Source organism: Solea senegalensis, linkage group LG10 (genome assembly GCF_019176455.1).
Source record: "Solea senegalensis isolate Sse05_10M linkage group LG10, IFAPA_SoseM_1, whole genome shotgun sequence".
NCBI classification, from domain to species: Eukaryota; Metazoa; Chordata; class Actinopteri; order Pleuronectiformes; family Soleidae; genus Solea; species Solea senegalensis.
This window is the reverse complement of record NC_058030.1, coordinates 6,249,141-6,271,825: the sequence shown is the minus strand read 5'-3', so window position 1 is coordinate 6,271,825 and position 22,685 is coordinate 6,249,141. Positions and strand designations below refer to the sequence as shown.

The 22,685-nt window shown below is 40.9% G+C and overlaps 1 protein-coding gene across 1 annotated transcript in view; it reads right to left on the bottom strand.

The window, feature by feature from the left end:
* lrriq1 (leucine-rich repeats and IQ motif containing 1) overlaps positions 1-22,685 on the bottom strand; it is a 43,582-nt gene that overhangs the window by 12,542 nt on the left and 8,355 nt on the right. The window contains exons 9-25 of the mRNA XM_044036054.1: positions 21,839-22,583; positions 20,805-21,796; positions 20,072-20,224; positions 19,844-19,994; positions 19,018-19,211; positions 17,934-18,061; positions 17,307-17,380; positions 16,531-16,624; positions 12,147-12,326; positions 8,317-8,631; positions 6,647-6,827; positions 5,292-5,417; positions 3,974-4,066; positions 2,644-2,777; positions 2,247-2,315; positions 2,063-2,154; positions 793-867 (exon numbers count right to left, since the gene is read on the bottom strand). Coding sequence (XP_043891989.1) covers positions 793-867; positions 2,063-2,154; positions 2,247-2,315; positions 2,644-2,777; positions 3,974-4,066; positions 5,292-5,417; positions 6,647-6,827; positions 8,317-8,631; positions 12,147-12,326; positions 16,531-16,624; positions 17,307-17,380; positions 17,934-18,061; positions 19,018-19,211; positions 19,844-19,994; positions 20,072-20,224; positions 20,805-21,796; positions 21,839-22,583 — 3,796 coding nt within the window. The remainder of the gene's footprint in view (positions 1-792; positions 868-2,062; positions 2,155-2,246; positions 2,316-2,643; positions 2,778-3,973; positions 4,067-5,291; positions 5,418-6,646; positions 6,828-8,316; positions 8,632-12,146; positions 12,327-16,530; positions 16,625-17,306; positions 17,381-17,933; positions 18,062-19,017; positions 19,212-19,843; positions 19,995-20,071; positions 20,225-20,804; positions 21,797-21,838; positions 22,584-22,685) is intronic.

Here is a 22,685-nt window from a genome sequence, read left to right as displayed (position 1 = left end):
GAAAGAAAAGGATACGGAAAGGAAACAGAACTTGAAATTCTGTTGTAAATCAACAGATTATTTCTTTGGAACTTGTCTTTAACGTCAAGTTGTTCTAAGAGCTGATCGAAACTTTACCAGTGAACATTCTCAAAGAAAATCTTCCCAATCTTTAAAAACCTGGAAATAAGGTGTACTGATGAAGCTTAGAAGGAAAACAAGAGGAGTCCCGCACGGGTGAGCCGCCCCAAAACAGATGAAGCAGAACGAAAAGCTTCCCAAAGTTGAGGGTACGATTCGTTCTGTTTCTTTTCGAACACGAAATCAACAGACTGTGCTTCTCCAAAGCTTATTAGGGGGCATTTCATGCTTATGGCGGCACAGGAGTTGGACAAGCGTCAGAACCCGTTACTTTGTTGCCTTTTGGCAAACGCTGTTGTTGAAGCGTCACCCTGACTGCTGGATGACCGCAAGAGTCAAGCTCTCTGGATGTGAGGCCGTGACCCCCGTGGGTGGGGGTGGGGTGTAGAGAAAAGATAGAGACAGGCCCTGGCAATAAAAGCTGGCTGCCCACTGTTTTCTCTCTTGACCTGCCCCCACCTCTCCCCCACTTTTAAGTCTAGCTGTGGATGTAGTCTCTACACCTCGGGGCAAGAGATAGAGAGAGGAGGCTACTGATCTCAGACAACTACACATCACAGTCGACCTTTGGATGTTGCAACTTTGGTGAAATTGGCCTCAGATTCCTCATTAAGAGCAAAATGTATGTGCTGCTAAAGGGTTACCAAATGTGCAACATGTCCTAGGTCCTACCTCTCATGTGATTTCTCCTGTGTGGTGCAGGCCTGTTTCGTGTCTCCACTGGACCCTGCTGGCAGACAAAGGGATCTAAGAGAATAAGGAAAAGAGGGTCAAAGAAGGACAAGGCAGACCTAAAACCAGAAGCAGAAGAACCAGGACCAAACATTCGGAAAATATTATAACAGCACTCTGCTTCCACTGAGGCAGATGCCATTCGCAGTTACAGCTGACATAGACCTGTGTGTCTGTGGACCGAGATGACAAGAACACTGCTCTTGGAATCAAGCGTTTGCAATTCAGATCAAAGCGCTGCCTCCCTCTACATGACCATGGCATGATATCCATAGTGGGACTACCGTTTCTTGGAGCAGAACAGAGGTGAGGTCACCTTTCCATGCAGCCGCACTCAACCACTACAATGAGAGAAAGTCATCGTGGGATGAATTGTCAAGAGGTTTCTTGGCAAGCGCTATTTCCTTTGCAGGCTCTCAAATAAGGCCCAATAAGAGGCGACAGGTCCTGGCTTCTGCTGTCTGTTATGGCTCATTAACATATATTGGCTGGAAAGGTTCACTGCTGTTGAGGCTCAGTTGATGGAACAAAGATGATAATGATCAGAGGCAAAAAAATTAGTGTGGACCACCACTACCCCCCCCCCAATCCCTTTAAGAATTGTTTTTCTTTTTGCCATAAGAACCATCCATTCCATATTGCCGGGATATTTTGGTGTTATTTTGGTGATATTTTGGAGCAATGAGGAGACGGTATTTCGTAGAGAAGATCTCTAAACAAAACAAACTTTCTGCTGGAGGTGATTTAGAAAATAAACGGTCTGTTCTGCCTCTCCTAACCCCTTTAATCTAACTTTAAAGAGACAGTTCAGGTTTTTGAAGTGTATCAGTACTGACTGGAATAAGAGATTTTGCCAATTAATGAAAGGCTTACTTAATAAAAGTCTATGAGATCTTAAGAATGCAACCACTGCTTAATCTCACTCCTATCCATTTCTGACTCTAAACAAAAGTTTGTGTGACCTGTAATCCACTCACTCCACTAAACAAAATCTATGGGAAAAAGAAATAGCAATTTTATATCACAGTAACACAGGAGTTGATGCTGTCTCCATATACATTCTCATAAGTAAGAAATTACTTTCTGCCCCATTAGGACCGGGCTTTGGTCCCCACGAGGACTACGGGTCCTGACAGGGTCCATATGTATGCCCCAAAAGGTTCTAGACTTAATATGAATCCCAAGATTCCTGCCAATAAAATCTACTCACCCCGATGTATCTTCTGATGTTGCTTCTGGGTTGTCCTCATCTTCTGTGCTCTCTTGAGCATCAGGAGAGCTGTGTTGCTGTCTTTAAACCCCCTGGAGTCCAAAACAACAGACATTCCAATTCAGAGAAATAACAAATGCACACAGAAACAAGGCAAAAAAAAAAAGGAAAATAGAGGATTTACCATTCTTCTACCATCTTTTCTGATTTTGCAGAGAGGCCGCTGAGCACTGAAGCTGCAGCAGATTTGAGTCTGAAATCACAAAGATGTCATTGTCCTGATTAGAAAACATCAGTTGCACATGTTGTGTCAATAAACCACAAAAGCGAAAAAGTATTTTGTGGCTTGAAAAACACATTACCACACTTAGTTTCGGTTTTCTCCTGCATTCACTGAAACTCTCACAGCATTCGGTGTACTACTGAAAACTGCTCACTGTATAAATGTCGCTCCTTCGAGCATTCTTTCTTTTTCTGTATCAGATGTAGGGAAATAATGACGGAAACATGTTGAAGAAGAGATAAAAATGGTTTAATTCTACATGTACGTGACAGTCAGACTGTGCCATGTGTCATCTTACCTGTTGGAACTCTCTGGAGAAGTTCTCTCCTCAGCAGGATCCACCTGCTCTCCATCCAACCAGGCCTGCTTTGGTCTCCAGTGTGGTATTGATGGGGTAGTGTGGTGGACATGTACAGGAGAGGGCCCAAGAGGCTGAAATGCATATTTGTTTGAGTATTTATCTCCTTGAGTGAATCTGTATCTGCGGTGTGTACACAATGTGGGGACATCTAAAGTCTAAACGGAAACATTGAGTTTAAAGGAATGGGTCAGGCATTTTGAAGTGGAGGTGTACAAGGTACTGACACAAGGTCAGAGGTCACCGTGTGCACATTTGCTCCAATAACTCAGTGGAAATATTACTACCCCTGCCCAAGCTGACCCAAGCATAATAGTATGTTTTCAGCTTGATCTAATTGTTAGCCCTTTCTGACTGGAAACTGAAGTTTTAGGGGACATGGAAGCAGTTGATCTACTGCTGCCTTGTTTGATTGCACCGTCGATTGCACCGTGATGTAAAAGTGCTGATTTTCTCTGTGGACTTTGACTTTAGCGTCAAAAACTTTAATCTTGTGATGACAAATGGCGAGGTAAAGCAGTGAACACGGGTGTAGATTTGATCTGTTTGCCTGTATTTGTTAAGAGGTTTTTCCTTGACCTACGACCAGAAAAACTCAAGTATCAATTTAAACCTTGTAATATGGAGTCATCAGAATCCCTAAGGGAAAAGAAAATATAATTTATAGAATAATGTTCACTCCCATTTGACCAAACTGCATGTTTTCATTTGAGGTATTTGGCTGTCAATTTTTGACCAAGGCAAGTTTACACACTGAAGGAATGCTCATAACTAACAGCTTAATTACTCTCCTGGTCCCAGTTTCTCTTTGTCCAAGAGCTAAATGGTTCATCCCTGCCTTTGATGTATACCTCACTGTCAACACACTGAAATCAACCATGACAGCAGCTGCACCACATCAGCTGACTTAAACTGGCGACCATGATGTACAGCGCTGAGCGTGCTCCAAAGAAAAGATTCAGCAAGAGGTAAAGGAAGGAAAACGGAACGACAGTCCGCCAGTGTGAAAAATGACATCTGCTGGTGCTGAGCAACCTTCAGCCCTCCAGGAAACAATCTTGTTTTTCAAGAGAGTAAATCTCAAGATCAATCAGGGAGAGTGAGACAAATTCTTGAGGGGGCAATTATCTAGATGAAAAAGGGGGCAGGGTAAGCGGAACAAAAAAAAGTCTTCCACTGGTACCACACAGCGGCTGGTGAATCCCAAACTTCATTGGCCACATTCGAAAGCAAAAACTAGGTTTTAAATGTCTTGGAACAAGCTCTTTACCTTCAGAGAGAGCGGCTGCTGCGACACACGATGGCGCCCTGAAGATGACGAGTCTTCAGAAAGCGTCAACGTCCAGCGTTTCTCTTCTGCTGCCTTTGAAAGAAATGAAAGGATTTAGTTTTACATGTTTACAGCATATTTCTTCCAGATATATTTTTAATAAGAATAAATAAAATGCTGTTGTTTTGTAGTGAAACAGTGTTTTGCCTTAATTACTGCGATTGTGACAACCCATCTTTAACTCATGTCAACACAGTTCAAATGTTATAGACTCTTTTTCTATTGTGAAGCCTTGAGGTTCAGGACTTGATTTTGATCATGTTAGGTTTTAAAACCCAAAATTCACAGATGTCACCTACGTACAACCAATCTTCTGTTGGGCGACATTAGCTGTCAATCACACTTGTGTCCACTCGTTTGTGCTGTGTGCTTTATACACTAATTTCCACTAAATTTGAACACAGTTTACGAAAAGGACATCATCTGAAACGAGTAACTGATTAACTCAGTCTTTGTCTACTGCTTTAGCCTCCATATGAGGTTCGCAGGGAGATGGAGCCAATCCCGGCTGACATTTGGCGAAAGGCGGAGTTACAACCTGGACAGGTCTCCAGTCCAGGGCCAACATATAGAGATGAACAACCATTTCCTCTCACAGTCACACCTACCTCTGAATGACTGTGGGAGAAAACTGTACAAACACGGCAAACCAGGATTCAAACCAGCACCCTTCTCGCTGTGAGTCAAAAGTGCTAGCCAATGTGACTTTAATACCATTTTGACTGGCGCTATAAATCAAGTGAGAAGTAGGCTCATTAATCCGTAAACGTCCAGTTAAATTGAATTCTCTTTGCAACCAGCAGAGTCTCGCCCCCTGGTGGCTAATTGCTACTTCTGTCTGACCTCGAAGACAATCCATTTTTTCTTTATACAGTATACAGCGTATTAACAGCAGTGATATTGTTGTATAGTCAAACAGCGTGTTGCTAATATAAGTCTTTCCACATCATCCTGTTCTTTTGCATCATCTTCCCTTATCTTTCACCGCAGTGGATATTCAATCAAACAATGGCGTGCAGGAAACTTTTTGCTCCTTCGAAGAAGCTCCTGGGGCTTCGGGGTCCTGGTAACGTATGGTGGAAATGTGGCTTTTGTAAATGTGGCTTGTTTCCATGTTGGTTTTATGTGTATATACTTATACTTATTTATGCATCTGTGTAGCAGCCTGGGGTGCAGGTTTGTGTGTCAGAACGGGGCTACGGGGGCTAAGGGATTACTGGGCCATGAAAGTGAATAACACATGAACTTGTGTGCATACCTCATCAAAGACAAATCCATCCACGTCGACTTCCTCAAAGGTTTCGTCCTCACCGCTGTCAGGCCATGTGACAACAGCGAGAGCAGATGCGAGCCTCCTCCTCAGAATGAAGCCCCTCCAGAATGCCTGGCCGTACCCAAAAGAAAGACATGGAAGGAACCTCTCCATGAATCACGCAGCAAACGTAAATATTGTGTGTTATCCCATTAGGGAGATAAAACATGTTAACCCCTCTTTTAATTGCTGAGCGTTCTGCTGTCTGAACTCTGCGTGACTCCTGGCTGTTCGGAGACAAATGGAGCTCCGAGTGCCTCTAAATCCTCCAATTCCCAATAGGCTTGGGGGGGGCGGCGAGCAGAGATCCTAGAGCTCCTACGACCACACTTCTTTGGAATCTGATTAATCACTGGGTACAACCCCAAAATACATATACACACACCAGTCTACTGCACCACCAACACCTACGTCTACCTCAGGGAGCCCTAAAGGACTCATCAAACACTTTTGTGCTGAGAAGGGAGTTGCGAGAAGTTGAGTGGCATGTTTTTTAGCAGAAGCGGAAGATTCCATGGCACGTATGAGGCATAAAGATGGATGTCTGAAAGGTGAAAATGGATCATTCTCAAACATCCATGACATGAAAGTCACTCTGACCTTCTGGCACGGCAAAGAAACCTGCGGCATTAGCTGGTAGCGTTTTAATCTCTGCCCCGGTCTCCACGATCGTCATCTGATGTTACTTATGATTTTGGTTCGGTGATGATGACATTTTCCTGGTTATGAATGTGGTTAGGTTTAGGCACAAAAAAAAAGCAAAAAGGTAAAAACTATAGTAAAAGATCATGCAGTTTTCCTCATCATGGATCAGCTGATCCGATACTTAATATCAGTGCTGGTCCAAGACTTGTCAAGATCAATGCGTCGGATGTTAGAAAAAGAGAAATGTAAAAATCCAATTTGACTTTTCGGCAAACAATGGGAAAAGTCACATTTGTACAAAAAGGTTTTATATTTCAATATCAATATTAAGTGTCATCAATATTAAACTGTCATCTGGTGATGGCGAGGTCTTAACACTGTTATGTTGATATAAAAGCATGTAGACATTTGAATTAGTAGCATCACAGAGGTTTGGAGAAACAATACAGTACAATGGCAACACTTGATTGGGTAGTCACACTTCATCTAAAACTTTGTTAGCAGGTCAAACATGAGACCAAACGAGTAAATATTTCTACTATTGGATTAAAATTCTCCAAAAAAAAGGTCTGTATTGTCAGGGAATGTTGCAGAAAGAGGCAAACTTTAAACTGCAAGTGAGTAAACGTGACAGAATGATGTGACGTATGTTTTACCTGGATAGCAATTGCTGCATCTTGTTCAATAACGCTCCTGTCAACAGAAGACGATCCTGCGTCTGGCTCTCCTCTGTCTCCCACTCCTCCGCCTCCCTTCTCAGCTGTGGGGGGGCAGCTGATGTTCCCACATTTCTCTCTGTATTTTCTCCACTGCTGCTGAATCACTGCCGCTGCTGTGCTGTGGACACACACACACACACACACATAAAGTGAGGGATATACATGATGTCATAGCACCTTTCAAAAAACATAAAATATATTTCTGAGCAGACATCTGGAGAACAGGACTCTGGAAAGTTTAAGCCTGTCCAGAGCCACCCTTCATATCAAAGATCTATTGTCCTCCCATAGATAGCGCAGTGTTAATGATGAAGCTGCGTGTTAAAATGAATAGAATGTTCAACATCCTTGGCCGTAAATCACGCAGAGGAGGCTCCAATGATGACAAATGCTCCGCAGCAGAAACTAATAAAACGCTGAGCTGCTATAAATAGAGAGCGAGCTAGCTCTCTCAATCAGCACCGTCCATACAGTTTGCACCGTGGAAAGAAAAAGAAAAAAAAGGGTGAGATTTTCATTACAAACCAAGTATCAGCACTTACTGTTATGTTGTCAACAGCATCGTGACTGAATTGATGTACAGACGTGGACATTATCCATCCGTTCACTGTATAAGCTGGTCTCCCTGACAAATATTGCTATTTTACTGATCTGCAAGTCACTGGAAATGTTAAATGTTTTATTTAAAAAAAAACGAGTCATGTCATGTTTTAGCGCCGTTATGGTCACATGATGTCACCCATAAGAATTTGAGGTTCTGTTTAAAGCAGATGTGTTAAACATACGGCCCGTGAGGATCCAATCCGGCCCGCAGGATGAATTTGTTTAAATTTCACTTTCTGATTACAGTCAATAATAATGTGAAATACTAAAGTTGTCACTTTCATATACCTGTGTGAAATGTTTTGTGCCTGTAAATTGTGTGACTGTCAACTTTTGCATAATATTGTTAAAATTGCACTTATTTTCTCCACGAAATTTCAGGTTCATAATACATTTTGTAAAAAGATACGTCATTAAATGTAAAACAAAAGGGAAAAGCTTGTTGTTTGTAGTGTATTGTGCTATTATTTTACTGCTCCGGCCCACCTGAGATCTATATGCGTTGTATGTGACTCGTGAACTAAAATGAGTTTAACACCCCTGCTTTAAAGCCTCAAGAGTAATGATTTCTTCCAGCTTCTTCACTCCAAATGGTAACAAAATTTACAGCGTTGTAAAAAAAAAAGACCTACAACTAATAATTGAGACCATTAAGTCCTCAGAAATATAGATAAAGTGAGAAACAGTGTCATTTTCTCATAGAATTCCATTCAAACATAATTCTGTTTGCACCCCCTAGTGGCTGCTGAATATATTCTTACTTCCTGGTTGGCTTCAATGAGCAAACCTGAAGACTACATCCACTTTTCTTACAGTATATGGCCTTAACTCTGAGTTTTAACACTGTTGTGGGGACATCCTGGTGTGATTTAACCTGTGGTGTGTAGACATGTAAATAACGTCGTTTTGCTACAGAGATGTGAGCTCACACGTATCTGTGGCAATAGCAACAAAAAAAACGAGAGACTGAGTTGAGCCAATCCTGCGAGCATTTGGTGAATTACTTTTTGGAGTCCAGTTCATGATGGTCAGACTCAGGTGCCATTTCCAGATGGAAGGAAGTTGTTTTTTCATTTGTTGTGGAGGAGTGAAAGCTCATCTCCGTGGCTGATTTATCCACTGGAATCATATTGCTTTGAATGACTGGTAGCTCTCTTTTATTGTCCATATCCGCTGTTTTCTCCACTGCAGTTTGGCCCAGTGTAGACACAGTGGTGTCCCCATATTCATGAGCAAATCTCTGCTCCACAGCCAGTTGCAGAGTCTCGGTGAAGTGTCGGCAGGAGCATTTCACAGCATCCAGGGGAGATGAGGCATTACTGCAAACCCACACATACACAAAATAAAATATTATTTGCTACAGTGCAGATGATTAATTCACATACAATTTAGAACTAATTTTAACCCTTTAACACAAAACGCATTACAGAAAACACATTTGTGCAAGCGCACTTTGCATTACCGTACAGCAGTTGGTGCTATTGGGAAAATTCCAACAGTTTCTGAAAGCTGAGAAGTTGCACGTCGAAGCCTGTGTGTGGTTATTACGGTAATTTCACTCGCGCTGTCTGAAAAATCAGTGCCTTTGTCGACAGAAAAGGAAAAAGTGGGGAAAACGCCTGTACCTAAGTTTCCATTTTTTGCCCTGTTTTTGGACACTGAGGCAAAATCTAAAAAAAATATATATTTATACTGTTCAACTTTCAAAATGAACACGCAAAATCTGGTGATCATGGACAACTATAGTGTTTGTTTTTGTTTTTCTTCATTTTAAATTGTTAATACACCATTTTATCATGCAGTAAATTGTAAATAACTGCCGGATATTGACAGTTATTCTGGAAAAATGGGCAAAAGCACTTACTCACGGGACATTTTCTGGCCCTTTTATAAATAAGCAAGGTGTAGTTCAATTTTGAACTGTGTGTTTTGAAGGTAAACGTTTTCCCAGAGTAGTTTTTTCCACTTTACAAAGAGGCACAGGAAACTTTTGGGTCCCTAGAAGGTTCTGTTTGGTCACTGTCACATAATATATCATATAAAGAGAAAGACGTTATTCTCCTCATTGTTTTTGATACAGAATAATGCAGTGTATTTGTGCCATGGCCCATTTATCAATTTTTAAAACCCTGTGCAAACACATTTAACATCATGATGACAATTTTATTTTGTGTGTGTGTGTCTGTGTGTGCGCGTGCGTGCATGAGTGTGTGTCCCTAATACCATATAATGTCTCTTTCATTGAGGGGATAAACTGACTACAAAGCCACATCAATGGGAACTTAATGAATCTATTAGTGATGCTTGGCTCTGCACCCCGTCCCCACCCCGTCCTCAGGCCTGAGGGCCCAGAGACGCTTTAGTGCACAGTCAGTCTGGAAAGCCAGTACCCTTTGGTAGTCTGGCTTCATCTTCTCTACAAAGATCTACCTCTTCATTCTCAGTGGGATAAGAAACAGAGGCGTCAGGGGGGGTCCAATATTACTGCGACCATAATGACCCCTACCCCTTGTACCTGCTGGTTCATTTTGGGGTCAAATTGACCATGTATGAAACTATTATACAAGAGCAGGGAATTGAACCTGCAGTAAAGCATGTTCATAATGGACACATAATCCTTCAAATAAACAGATGCATTGCTACCTCACTATATTTGTTCATTTTAGTTACATTTTAAAGACATCTTGAGACAAGAGGGCTCACTCTCACTCAGTAAAAACATGGCCCTGTGATGAAGGCGAGTATAGAATGTAGTTCTAGGGTGAGAAAAGGAAAAAAGAGGAAGCAAAGAAAAGTTCTTGTTTCTCTGTCACATATAATCATTCTAACACATTTGTTGTATGCACAGTATTTGCTTTGATAAAGACACTTGTTTTACAATATCAATATAGATTGATATAGAACCCAGTGGTTTCCCCACCCCACCAGACTCCAGTGGACTGGCGTGTGGCACTCTTCTCACCTCCCCGAAACCTCAGTCTGACACAAGGTCAGGCCAGGGGTTAAATGGCTGTGTTGGTCGTTGGGAAGCCCCCAGAAAGGCTCATTGTCCACAGGGCAGGGGGCTAGAGGGCACACAGTGAGGGGTGAAGCAAAGGGAGCGCCGCGCCAACCCCCGAGCCATAGGAGTCCTCGGTGTGACCCGTACGGGGTAGCTGCCGCCTCGTTTCATCTTTTGTGTTGTGTAATTTGGAGGGGTCGTGAAGATAAGCAGGAAAGTTGACCACTGTTTTAAGTGTTGGTGGTCCGCCGTGCACAGGACCATCCATGTGTGCGGAGGCCAGTGACATCGAAGGACTTGTGAAAATAGATGGACGTTGTCTTTAGGGCTCGCTACACCCTCCGGATCAGACATAACAAAGGGGGATGGCTAACATTCCTGGCTGCTTCGTGTCTGTCTGTCTGGCAGGACGATCAGCACGTGTCCTTCAAAAGTGTAACATTACCTCTTATAAATACACTTTATAATTGTTTTGTTTCTTCACAGAAACCTAAGTTTAGGTCATTTGACGATGAATTAATGAAGATTTGATGAAGAAAATATTCATTTGGGGCATTTAAGCATATTTATTTTTGCAGTTCCATTAATGACATGCTGATTTGCAATTACTATGATGAGGATAATCATGACATGATTCTTTAATAGAATCCCATGCCTCACTGTGCGGGTTAACCAAATAATAAACAACTACTAAATGAATCGGCAACTGTTTTCAATGTGGAGGTTATTTTGATTTTAGCATTTTAAATGTGAAAACGTTGTTTTGTGCTCCTCTACAACACTAACCTGGTTGGTTAGTGGTTTAAGGACTAAACAAGATGGTAGAAGGCTAATTTATGGATCAAAAAACTGATGGAATAATCAAGAAAATGATCGACACACCAGTCAACTATGAGAATTACTGTTATATGCAGCCCTAAAACTCGAGATGTTACCCATAAGAGTGTCATATACTGCATAGTTAATCCCCGTTGTCATTTTAACAGAATGTAATCATAATGAAAATAGACAGATAACAGCAGCACACATTCTCATAGACAACCACATGCAGTAGACTGTAAGCATCGTTGTTCACCCACTTGCTGTGTACTTGTCCGTATCCTACACATCTTACTGGAGTATTCCACTAGGGGGCACACCACAGAACTCAGAACATACATTGCATATCATCTACAAAAAAACATGGTGACACTAAAGGATGTTAAAGGTTCCCCTGAGTTGAGAAATATCTTCATTCTTTTCTTTGTTACGTGCCCACCAGTGACACATGGTCCTGTTAGCGTAACTGTTAGCAAAGATGGCGGACACTGTTTACATTCTGGGAATGAGGTCCCGTCCCCCTACGAGTGGGTCTAAAAAGTGCGGAATTAGCGTTGCAGTTTCAAGCCTTGACGTAATGTAACATAGAAAAGAATGAAGATATTTCTCAACTCAGGGGAAACTGAGGGTTTTTTTTTAGAAATACTACCACTATTCTAGAGATACAAAGCTAACTGCAAACCAGTGTAGTATTCCTTGAACTGTTTTAACCACTGAAGCAATCACAGCACTATTGAAGGAGGCTTTCAAATCCACAACATCAGCTGTGACAATTACTATACTACCCTGCACTGCCCCCTAGTCTTCATGAGAGAACTGCACCTCATAGATGTGTCACATTATGTTTCTGAGGATGTGCACATCAAGCATGTCCCTTAATGCCTTGATGTGTCCATAACAGCTGAAGAAAGCAATGACGGCTAATTTTGGACACCATTATGGCTCCTTTCTCCTCCACACAAGACTCAGTGACAGCACTTCAGCACAAAGCGGTCCATAAAATCTCTATCTTACCTGAGCTCCCTGCGGTGCCGCTGCTGTAAATCACCCGTCTGTTTGAGCTGAGCCTGGCAAAACGTTAGGAAGCCGCCTGAGGCCAAGCTGACCTGTGGAACAGCGGGGGCCGACAGAAGGGAGTCTGTCTCCTTCCCATCAATGGTTCTCAGGCCTGCAACGGCTCTCTGCAGCACGGACCTGACAAAAGACAGCAAACAGGATTAAACACGCACTTAGAGCCGTGATTTAATGGCCCTATTGTTTTGGCTATTACAACACTGACGGCACTGTATATAATATTGACAACTCAAGCCGCCTGCTTAAAATGACAAAATGAGGAATGGTTTTGTATTTAACCAACGTATGAGAACGGTACAAATTTCTTTAGTACATAAAAGTGTGTATTGGATGCACACGTCAATATAACGGATGAATTCTACACTTAAATATAGACATGTAATATCCAATTCAATCCAAAAAATCCTATGTAAAAAAAACATAAATAGAAGTTGGCAAACGCATTTTAGCTGAGTCATGTTTGAGAATTATGTCTGTGAACTGACTCGAGTTTGGTTAGCTGTTGGAGTTTGTGATATCGGTATCGGACACAAACATGAGGCATCGACACAAAAAAAAAGTATTCACACATTAGTGAAAATGGTATAAATAGCAATATAACAAGTCAAAGACCACTGAGAGTATTTATGTATTTATGGTAATACACAGTTGCTTGAATGACATAACAGCTGCTACACACACACACACACACAGGTTGGCAAAGCATTGTGGGATGTGAGATTGTCGTGTCCACACCTTCACACAGTCAACAGTTGATGACGATAACGATTATGCAACAAAATGGAAGTAATGCTTAGTACCAGTGTTGCCAATGTTATAATAACCATGACTTTATAATAAAATACATCAGGAGAACCAAACAACTATGATGATTATTATTTTGGAAAACAGAGCATATATGTAGTTTCCACTGTACACACTGTGTGATTTATTTATGAACTTTATCCACTGGTATAACGACACACACCGCGATCTGGCAATAAAGTCAAATTTAAGACTCCTAAAGGTTCAGTTACACAGCTACTTTGGATAAACCTCCCTACCGAATGGAGTATGTTAGGTAAGTATTAGCCCTTAAACTGGAGGGAAGCCCTGAACGGCCTTTTTTGATTCTGGGAGAGAGGTAACTGCCGCCTGAGGCTAAGGATGTGCAAGCAGAAGAATCCCAACTATCTGCCAGAGAAACACAGACTCAGAGCATCGACCAGCGGAGCATGAGCCAAATGTGGTCTGTGTTCAGTGGGAAAATGTGGAGCTGGAAAGTCTACAGGACACAAGGGACCAGCAACAATACAATCCACACGAAAAATACACAGTTTTAGGCCATGGAGTTGATTTTTAAATACATTAAGAACAACTGGATCTCTGATTCCCAGAGCACCATGTGCACAAAAGTCATGCCACCAGAGAAGGAGGAAACATGTGTTGAGGGTGAGCCTTTTCATTTCAGCAGCTCATAATATTTTGACCAATGCGTGGTTATAATAAGTCGATCTCTGGGTTATTTAAAACAAAAGCCCCGTTTTACACAGCTTATCAACATCAGTTGTGGAACCAAGGCAGCAAAACAAGTGAACGATGGAATGAGAGGAAATGATTTGCATGAAACAAACAAATAATTCTTTCTTTAGAATTATCATCAGCAAGATTATATTTTAAGTTTAAAAGACTAAAGTCTTGATGCAATAGCCTCAATTTGAAATTGCATACTGACATAGAAGTTTTACCACTTTGTTGTTGTTGTTCATTCCTGGGCGACCAAATTGTGGATAATCAGTATTTCAGTTACTCTATGTAAATCTGGTATCCTCATAATTTCATATTTTGTAAAACAAATAACCACAGATTGTAAAACGCTTAAAATCAAATGTACCAGCGATCAAACAGCTGCATAATATCAGGGTTTCAGCTGCTTAATTCTGAATTATGGATTTTACTCTGAGAAACAGTTTGTGTGACCACACAGGACAGAGGGATTCACTTGGACTCTTTGACACAGAGCGGGATTAGATTCCAGGCCTTCGGGGCACGTTGTCTCTGACTGGCTGTCTACAGGTGCAGACTGTAATTCACTTAAGGACTGAACCATACGCACACATTCGGATGAAAATGGAGAAGATCCATGTAGTATGGACAGAATACTTTTAGGCCAGGAGTGTGGACGAAATGTTAATAATACAGTTTTCCCCGTTTCACTTTTGTTCATTTCTCAATCCTCAAGGTTCGTCGTTAACGCGGTTTCTCCGTCTTCTGAACAAAGTGCAAACTGTCGTTATTTGCTAAATCACACTGTATAAATCCTACACGGCCAGGGGTGAGTGAAAAGTTTCCAAACTCATAAAACTAAAGAAAAGAATAATCAGGATTTAAAAAGAAAGTGGTGGAACGAACTTTCCAAATAAATATTTGAACTGCTGACACAAATTAATTAAGTTAAGGATGTGAAACTGTGTTCACATAACATGTTCACTTTAAGGGTTTTTAAGATTTTATAAGGTGAGGCCTTTGGTTAAGTGAAAAAACTCTGGCTGGTTTTGACTCACACAGTGTAGTCAGTGTGTTTTTTAATAATGTGCATTTAGAGGGAAAATTCTAAATACGATATTGAAATATCATATTTTTTACGCTCGAGGGAGGTGGAAAAGTTGGCGTATCGATAAAAGGTCGATGTGAATGAGTGAAATGGAAACGGTTTCCGTGAATAAAAGGGCAACTCCACATTTCGCAACACTGGAAATAACATAAACACGGCAGATACAGCGACCAGAACATTTATCCACTTAATGCAAGAATACAATATTACTTCAATATCCAACTTAACAAAACTGCACCATATTCTTATTATTATTATTATTATTATTCGTTCAGCTTCTCCATTTCTTTTTTGAAACTTCTGCAATACAATAATAATGGAAACTGTTCATAGTGACTGTACGTGAAACATCACACACATGAACCTCCTTCATTCTCTCATTCAGCTTTGTCTTAATTCAACCTGATTCCTCTCTAAATTGATATAAATTTCATCCTCCCCCTCTCCTGGCTCACATTCCTTCGTCCTCGCTCACTCCGTAGGAACACAAGTCCGTATTTCATTTAGTGAAGACTTCCTCCAAAACACTGGCTCTAAAAGTGGCCCTGATTAATCAAGCCCACCAGTGTGTTCTTCATCCACGTCTCCAGGATCAGGAGCAGCGGCAGCAGCGGCAGCAGCAGCAGCAACAGGGCAGGGGAATTCTTCACACCTCCCCCTCTTTTTTCTGGAGCTCTAATTTAGCCCTGTGTTATCACTGGCTTGGGATGAAAGGGGCCGGGGCATGAGCATGGGAATATGGAGGGTTAAGTCCACCGCTGGCAGTAGAGGTTAAGTAAAGTTCAATGAATTATTAAGGTAATGTTTCAGTTAAGGCTTAAGTAACTGGTGTTTTTTTTAATAGATGGACGTTTCATGCATTACTTTTATGCACAAACTGAAGCACTTTGAGGCTGAGATGGATAAATTAAAGGGTTTTCTTGGGTAAACCTTTACAAACCTGAGCTCACTGCTAATGACAAATATACTGACTGATAATTGTCCTAACACGGAAGCAGCATTAAGGCACGGTGCTGTAAGTGAATATGCAGAAAAAGATAATTGTACTTTCTGCCGTGTCAACATTTGGGGAATTACACGACGTACTGTACGCGATCGCAGGTGTCAGTGGCACGTCGCGGTAATCTAATAGCAGACGCGGATCACAGCGCTAATCCTGGGGAAATGGACGGGAAGGCCTGTGTTCTGCTGGAATGTTTGCACAATACCTGAGCCAACTGGATTTGAACTGGTATGTTGCATCCATCAACAGCCACTGAGTGATGTTTCAGGAAGCCGAAATCTTTTTTCCCCCAAAAAAATATTTCTAAAGTTTAATACAATACTACTGGTTTGCATCGCCTACGTACTTCATACTACTACAACTAAAGCTATTACTCCTGCCTTTAAGGTCACCTTGTAAAATAACACATTGACAACATTCAATAAAATGTATTACGGTATATAAAATAAATGTCGATACAAAACCAAACTACAATAAGCGATAATAATAATTCCAATTATTATTTCTAATTAAAAAATCAGAGCTTATATAGGATGTATAAAGTATATTCTAAATTGCAGACCTTTCAATAATGACAGGTTATAGAGAGCTTTAAGAGTTAGTTAATGGATTTTAAAGTTAGGTCATGATCAAACGCACGTTGAACACAACAAGGTTGAACAATTTTCCCAGTAGCAGTGAGAGAAAGTTTCTTCTCAGCCCAGAGCTAAGGTAAGTGTTCCACTTACCTCCAGCTACTTTCTTGCTGAAGAGGATTCCCGGCGAGCTGGACGTCTCGCAGGAAATGACATCCCGCCACGCTCTCACACACACTGTGTAGTTCTGAGGGAGAAGCAGAATAAGTATAATAAATACTACAATAAATAGGATAAAGACAGGTTTCTGTTCAATATGAAGGTCAGGGGCATAAAATGGTGGAAACACAGGTGCATCTAAGTTTTTTATGAAGTGAAATAAATCAATCTGCAGCTGAGTGGCTCGCCTGGATTTTATTTTACTATTGACGTCTTTACTTTGAGGTTGCTGACACATTGTCAGCACTGCTAAAGACAGGTACACTTATTCTTACTAAATATAACTAATCTGTCACTTTTATAAAACACCTTAAGTCTACACATTATGTTTGCCACTGTATCTCAGTCACCAGTTTTGTTGAGGAGTTGTTGAGTTTGAACAAAAAACCTTAGTGACAAAAAGCAGCTCCTGTGTCTCTGCCAGTAAAAAAAACTCCTTGGACTTTGGTGTAGTACATCATTTTAAGGTGGGTTTTTTCAATTGGAAAAAAAAGCCGTCCAATAGAAAGATAAAGATGTTATCGTACTGTCAATTTAAGCACAATTTTCTGACCTGAGTCGCTTGTTAATTTATCATTTATCTATATCATGTCATCATTTATCTCAAATAACTACAACCTAAACTATCACTCTGAAACCTCCTTTGCTTCACTTTTAACAAGAGGAAATAAAATAGTGTATAATTGATATTTAATCACACAACATGTTACCTGATATGCAGTTGAATCTCAGATCCAGGTTTGCAAGGGAAACAAAATCCGACATGGAAGGCAGGAGGGTGATTCTGTTGAACAAGACAAGGACATATTATATATATATATATATATACACATATATATATATATATATATATATATATATATATATATATATATATGTATATATATATACATGTATATTATATACATATATATGAGTAGTACATGCAGTAGATATGCTGCTGTATAACATATGTGAGTCACAGAAACATTGAGTTTTGTTCTTTAACGTAATCTCTAGTCTTAACACTGCTCTTCAGTTCATATGCTGTTCACAGTTAGTACCACTAGTGAGCGCTGTGGCACCACAAGAGAGAGATTTTGAGAAAGACCCGTTTGGACCTCACTGATAAAAAGTGTCAGATCGGTTCATTCAATTAATGAAATGAAGTTCAAAACATTGACTGTAAATGAAAAGCCTTCTGTTAATGTGACAACGAGACATTGCCCAACAATATTAAAAGTGTAGGTTTCCCAAATGCAGACATTTACAAAATGTAGAAAAATAAAGAAGTGAGAAAATAAAATATAAATATATTAAATAGACTACAAAATAGCCTCTACTCTTATGGACTCTACCTGTTTTGAGCTGCAGACAGGTGCTGCATGAGGGGCAGCCAGCAGACAGCGAGGCCCTGCAGTGACGAGACGCTGTTGTCATCCAGGTGCAGCTCTCTGAGGAGGACGTGGTTGATAAGACTCGGGGGCTGAGAGACCAAAAAAAAAAAAGACGGGGTTGGCCACACCTCTAACACTGGCGGCGCTAAATGACTCCGTCCATCTCTGTCAGTCAGTCGTTTTTATTCCTGCTGTGTCAACAGTCATCGCCGTGTGCAGTTCACACAGTCAATCTGTCACAATATAGTTGCAAAGTAATGACTGTACATGAGTAGGTTTTTTTGTGTACTTTTTGTGTACATTTGTAATTTTACGTTTACTTACGTATGTTTTTTTTTTACCCTGAATTAAAATAAATAAATACGTCCAGCAGGGAATGATGTGGACAGGTAAATGTTAAATTAAGGTGAGAGAGTTAAAGCATTTGTGACCTTTGACCCATTTTGACTGTTACATATATTTACAAATATCAGCACTTTAATTTGCCTTTAATTAAAAATGGCCCCTTGACCCTTTTGCATGACACAAGAAAGAACTTTGTTATTAAAGTAACTTTTAGACCAACACTTTTACTTGCACTTAAGTGAAATGTTATCAAAATAGTGGTATTTTTTACTTGAGTAGAATATTTCAATCAGGCATGGAACAACAGGAAAATGAATGTGTGTAATATTATTGCGATAAATGTCTGAAATCACATTATCTTACATTTTTCAGGGCAAAAACAAGAATCTTTACACAATTAGGTGCTGCATTTACAATAAATGTGCAGGTTCCTCCTTTGTGGCACTTTATAATATATCATTAGGACTGAGCTAGACAACAGGAGACACATTTTACCAGCAAATGAACGTGATGTTCTGATGGTTTTGGGTCTAATTGAGGCCAAAATGTGTCTTTGTTTGGCAGGAAAAAAGATTTTAGACACATTTCAGGGTTTTTTTTGTTTGAGATTGTCCATGGACACCCCTGCATGCCTATACATACAGATTATTATGATGTGAGCTTAACTCGACAAATGAGGTCTGATGTACAGTGTTTTTACCTCAGTGATATTGTTGGACTTCAGGTCCAGCGTGTGCAGCAGAGCGTTGTTCTCCAGACCCTCCACCACAGCCAGGTGGTTGTGTGAGCAGTCCAGGTGAAGGAGGGTGGAGACGTCCCTCAGTCCTTTGGTGCTGATCAGCTGGTTGTGAGCCAGCGACAGCGACTGCAGGCGTCTCGCACACTCCAGACCAGCTGAGAGAATAAAACAGAAAAAAAAATCATTTCTAAAAAAAACCATCATACCATGGGCGAGTTTAAAAACTTCATTTGACTCAAGGCTCAATTTGTCAACACCATGTAATTCTAGTTGTCACCATAATGTTATAAAGTAAGTGGAGGTAAATCAATGCATTTAACTGCTTGTTTGGCCAATATCTATTTATAAGTTGAGTTTTTTAAATAACCTTTCAATATGGAAAAGTCAAGGAGATAAAAGAAGAGAGAGACGCTGCCCTCTTGTGGAGGATTGCAGACTTGACAGGAGCTTTCCAGCATATTTTACTCCAAGAACAATAATCAAAACGGGGAAAAAAAAAATACTTGGACACGTTGCTGGCTGCTCCAACAGTAGTGATAAAATTTAATAGAAATATACAAGTCTTTATTTCATTTTTTTTAAATTCATGTTTCTGCTGTGTAAAATCAACATTTAAAAGCTGGTACGTTTAAGTCCCATGTTTTTGTAAATCCCTATTTTTTTCACTGGCTACTTCCTAATAACAATCAATGAATAAATATATTTATCAATTGGTGTTTCTATTGTACAATTAATAATAATCAATGGAAGGTTTTACAACTCTTTTCTCAATCTCAATTCTTCTCACCAATGCGGGTGATGAGGTTGTGCGAGAGGTCGAGAACGTCCAGATTCCCAGCGCCACTCAAACCGTGGATGGACGTCAGCCTGTTGTGGCCGAGTTGAAGAACACGTAAGCTCGCCATGTTTCCACAGTCCACAAATGAGATGTGGTTCTCCTGAAACAACACTGAGTCAGTAAAGGCAACATTTTATAAAAGTGAAGAGAGAGAGAGAGAGAGAGTCAGTAACACACCTGTACATCGACGCAGCAGAGGTTTGGTAGGTGGTTGAGGCCTTCCAGGGATTTGAGGCCACAGCGCCTGAGGGTGAGCGACTGAAGGTGACGACACTGAGCAAGTGTGGATAAGCTGCAGCCAGGTAAGTCCTCCAGGGTCACTGTGGTCACCTGACAGACAGACACAGAGAAAAAAGACATATTCTTAGCTGTGATGCTCAGTATATTACAATATGAGAAAAAACCCTATTCTAAAAGACTCATTATAGGGTGCTTCGTTGGTAAAATCACGTAAAATCACTTATTTTGTCTATGGACTTTGGTGTGGGGTACACGGTGATGTAGTGGTGCATTTCCTATCAAACATCTTTCATATCCATTCACACACAGCTGGCTTAAGTGTCTTGCCCAAGGACACATAATAGACTAGCGGAGCCCGGAATCGAACCCACGACTCGCTCTACCTCTGAGCTACTGTCGCTTAATCTTAACTCTTTTACTCTACTTTTACTCCTTAAACTTAAATACATTTTATACCAGACAAGTGATACTTGATACTTGAGTACAGTAAATGTAATTTTTACTTACTTAAAAGTTACAGTAAATTAACTTTTACTTACATAATATTGTAAAAGAAAAAAAAAAGTGACTATTTGTACTTTTAGTACATTTCGTGTCCTTTTTAATAATAAACTGACTTTGTGTCTCAAACAACTTCATCTTTCATAAACAGTGTCACCAATGAACACACCTGCTGCAGGGATTCACAGCCTGTGGACATGAGCACCGTGTGAGGACAGACAGGAGCCTGGAGACTGTCGCACTCTGACGTCCTGTTCGCTCTCCTTCGACCGCCGGCGCCTCCTCTTCTTCTTTGCTTGTTCTTGTTCTGCAGAGACAGTTTGGACCACGGGACGCACTCTTTCATCCACGCCAGTCTCTTCTGCTCCGCGTGCTCGGGGAGACACACACTTGTTTCAGAGCTGCTGGGACTGGATGTGGACTGGCTTTGTGAAGGACCAGGTCTTGAGGAGGACGGGATGGTGGTGTTTTCTACTTGTGAGGTTAAGGACTCTGTGGTGTTGTCTGGAGTTTTCATGGTGTCCTTTTCTCTTTCCTGCTCATGTGGCCTCAGCTTCTCGTCCTTTTCACTTTCCTTATCTTCTTTGAGTTGTATTTTGGTCTTCTGTTCTTCTTTCTCTTCCTGCCTCTTTTCTTTGTCCCTTTCATTCGTTTTATTCAGTTCCCTCTCTTTCTCAGGCCTTAATTCTTCCTCCCTCTCTTTATCTTTTGCAGTTTTCTCTTCTTTGTTCCTTTCACCTTTACGTTCCTCACTATGTCTCTTCTCAACTTCCTTCTTTCTCCTTTTACTCTCGTCCTTGAGATGCATTTCCTTGGTTTCTCCATTTTCCTCTTCCTCTTTCTTCTTCATCCATACTTCAGCTTCTTTTGCGTCTCTTCTCTTATTTTCTTCATCACTGTTTTTCTTTTCACACTTCTTCACTTCTGTTTCGTCATCAGTGGTTCTCCTTCTATCTTCCTCCATGAAGTTCTCAGTCTCCTCTCCTTCACATTTCCTGTTCCTCTCCTTTTCCTTCTTTCTTGTGTCTTTCTGTATCTTGTTTTTCTCCTCTACCTCCTTCACACTCTTACACTCATCTTCCTCAATCCTTTTCCTCTCAATTTCTACCTCTCTCTGATTCATCTCCTCTTCCGATGTCCTCCTCTGGTCCTCCTCCTCCTTCTCTCTCTTCCTCTTCTCTTCCTCCTTCTTTTTCCTCTCACCCTCTTCATTTACAATTTCCTGCTCCTCCTCCTTACTCCTCTTCTTCTCTCTCTTCTCTTGTTTCTGTAAATCTCTGACCTCATTCCTCATCCTTACTTCATGTTCTGTTGTCATCCTCTGCTCTTCCTCACTTCTCTTATCCTCCACGTCACCCTTTTCTTTCCCTCTCCACTCCTTCAGTCCTATATCTTCACTCGGTTTTCTCCTTTTGTCTTCCTCCACCATGTTTTCAATTTTCCCTGTCTTGTTTCCCTTCATCTCTGTTATTTCCTCATTACCTTCCTTCCTTATCATTTCCTCTTCCTCTCCGTGTCTCCTTGTCTTCTCACCCTTACATCTCGGGTCTTTTATACTTCTCTCTTCTTCCTTCTCCTCATGCATTCTGTTTTTCTCCTCATCTCTTTCCGCCTTTTCCTCATTCTCCACTCTCCTCCTTTCTTCTTCCTCCCTCCGCCGCTGTTCCTCCTCCTTTCTTCTGAGCTTTTCCTTGAGTCTCATTTCTTCTATTTTCCTCTTGCTGTCATCCTCCTTCTTCTTTCTCGTCTCTTCCTCCATCCTCTGCATCTCTCTCTTGTTTTTCTCTGCTTCCCTTTTCCTCCTCTCTTCTTCCTCCTCCTCCTCTTTCTTCATCTTCTCTTCCATCTCCTTCCTTTTCTTCTCATCCTCGTCCTTTATCCTCTTGTGCTCCGCCTCCATCTTCTTCCTCTCTTCATTCACTTGTCTCTGCAAGTCTCTGATCAGCTCCTGAGGGGTAAAAAAAAATAAAATATCATCATTTCACTCCATCTTGTAACTAAATGAGTAAACATTTTAATTAGTTAATGAGGATTATTATTCAAATTAAAC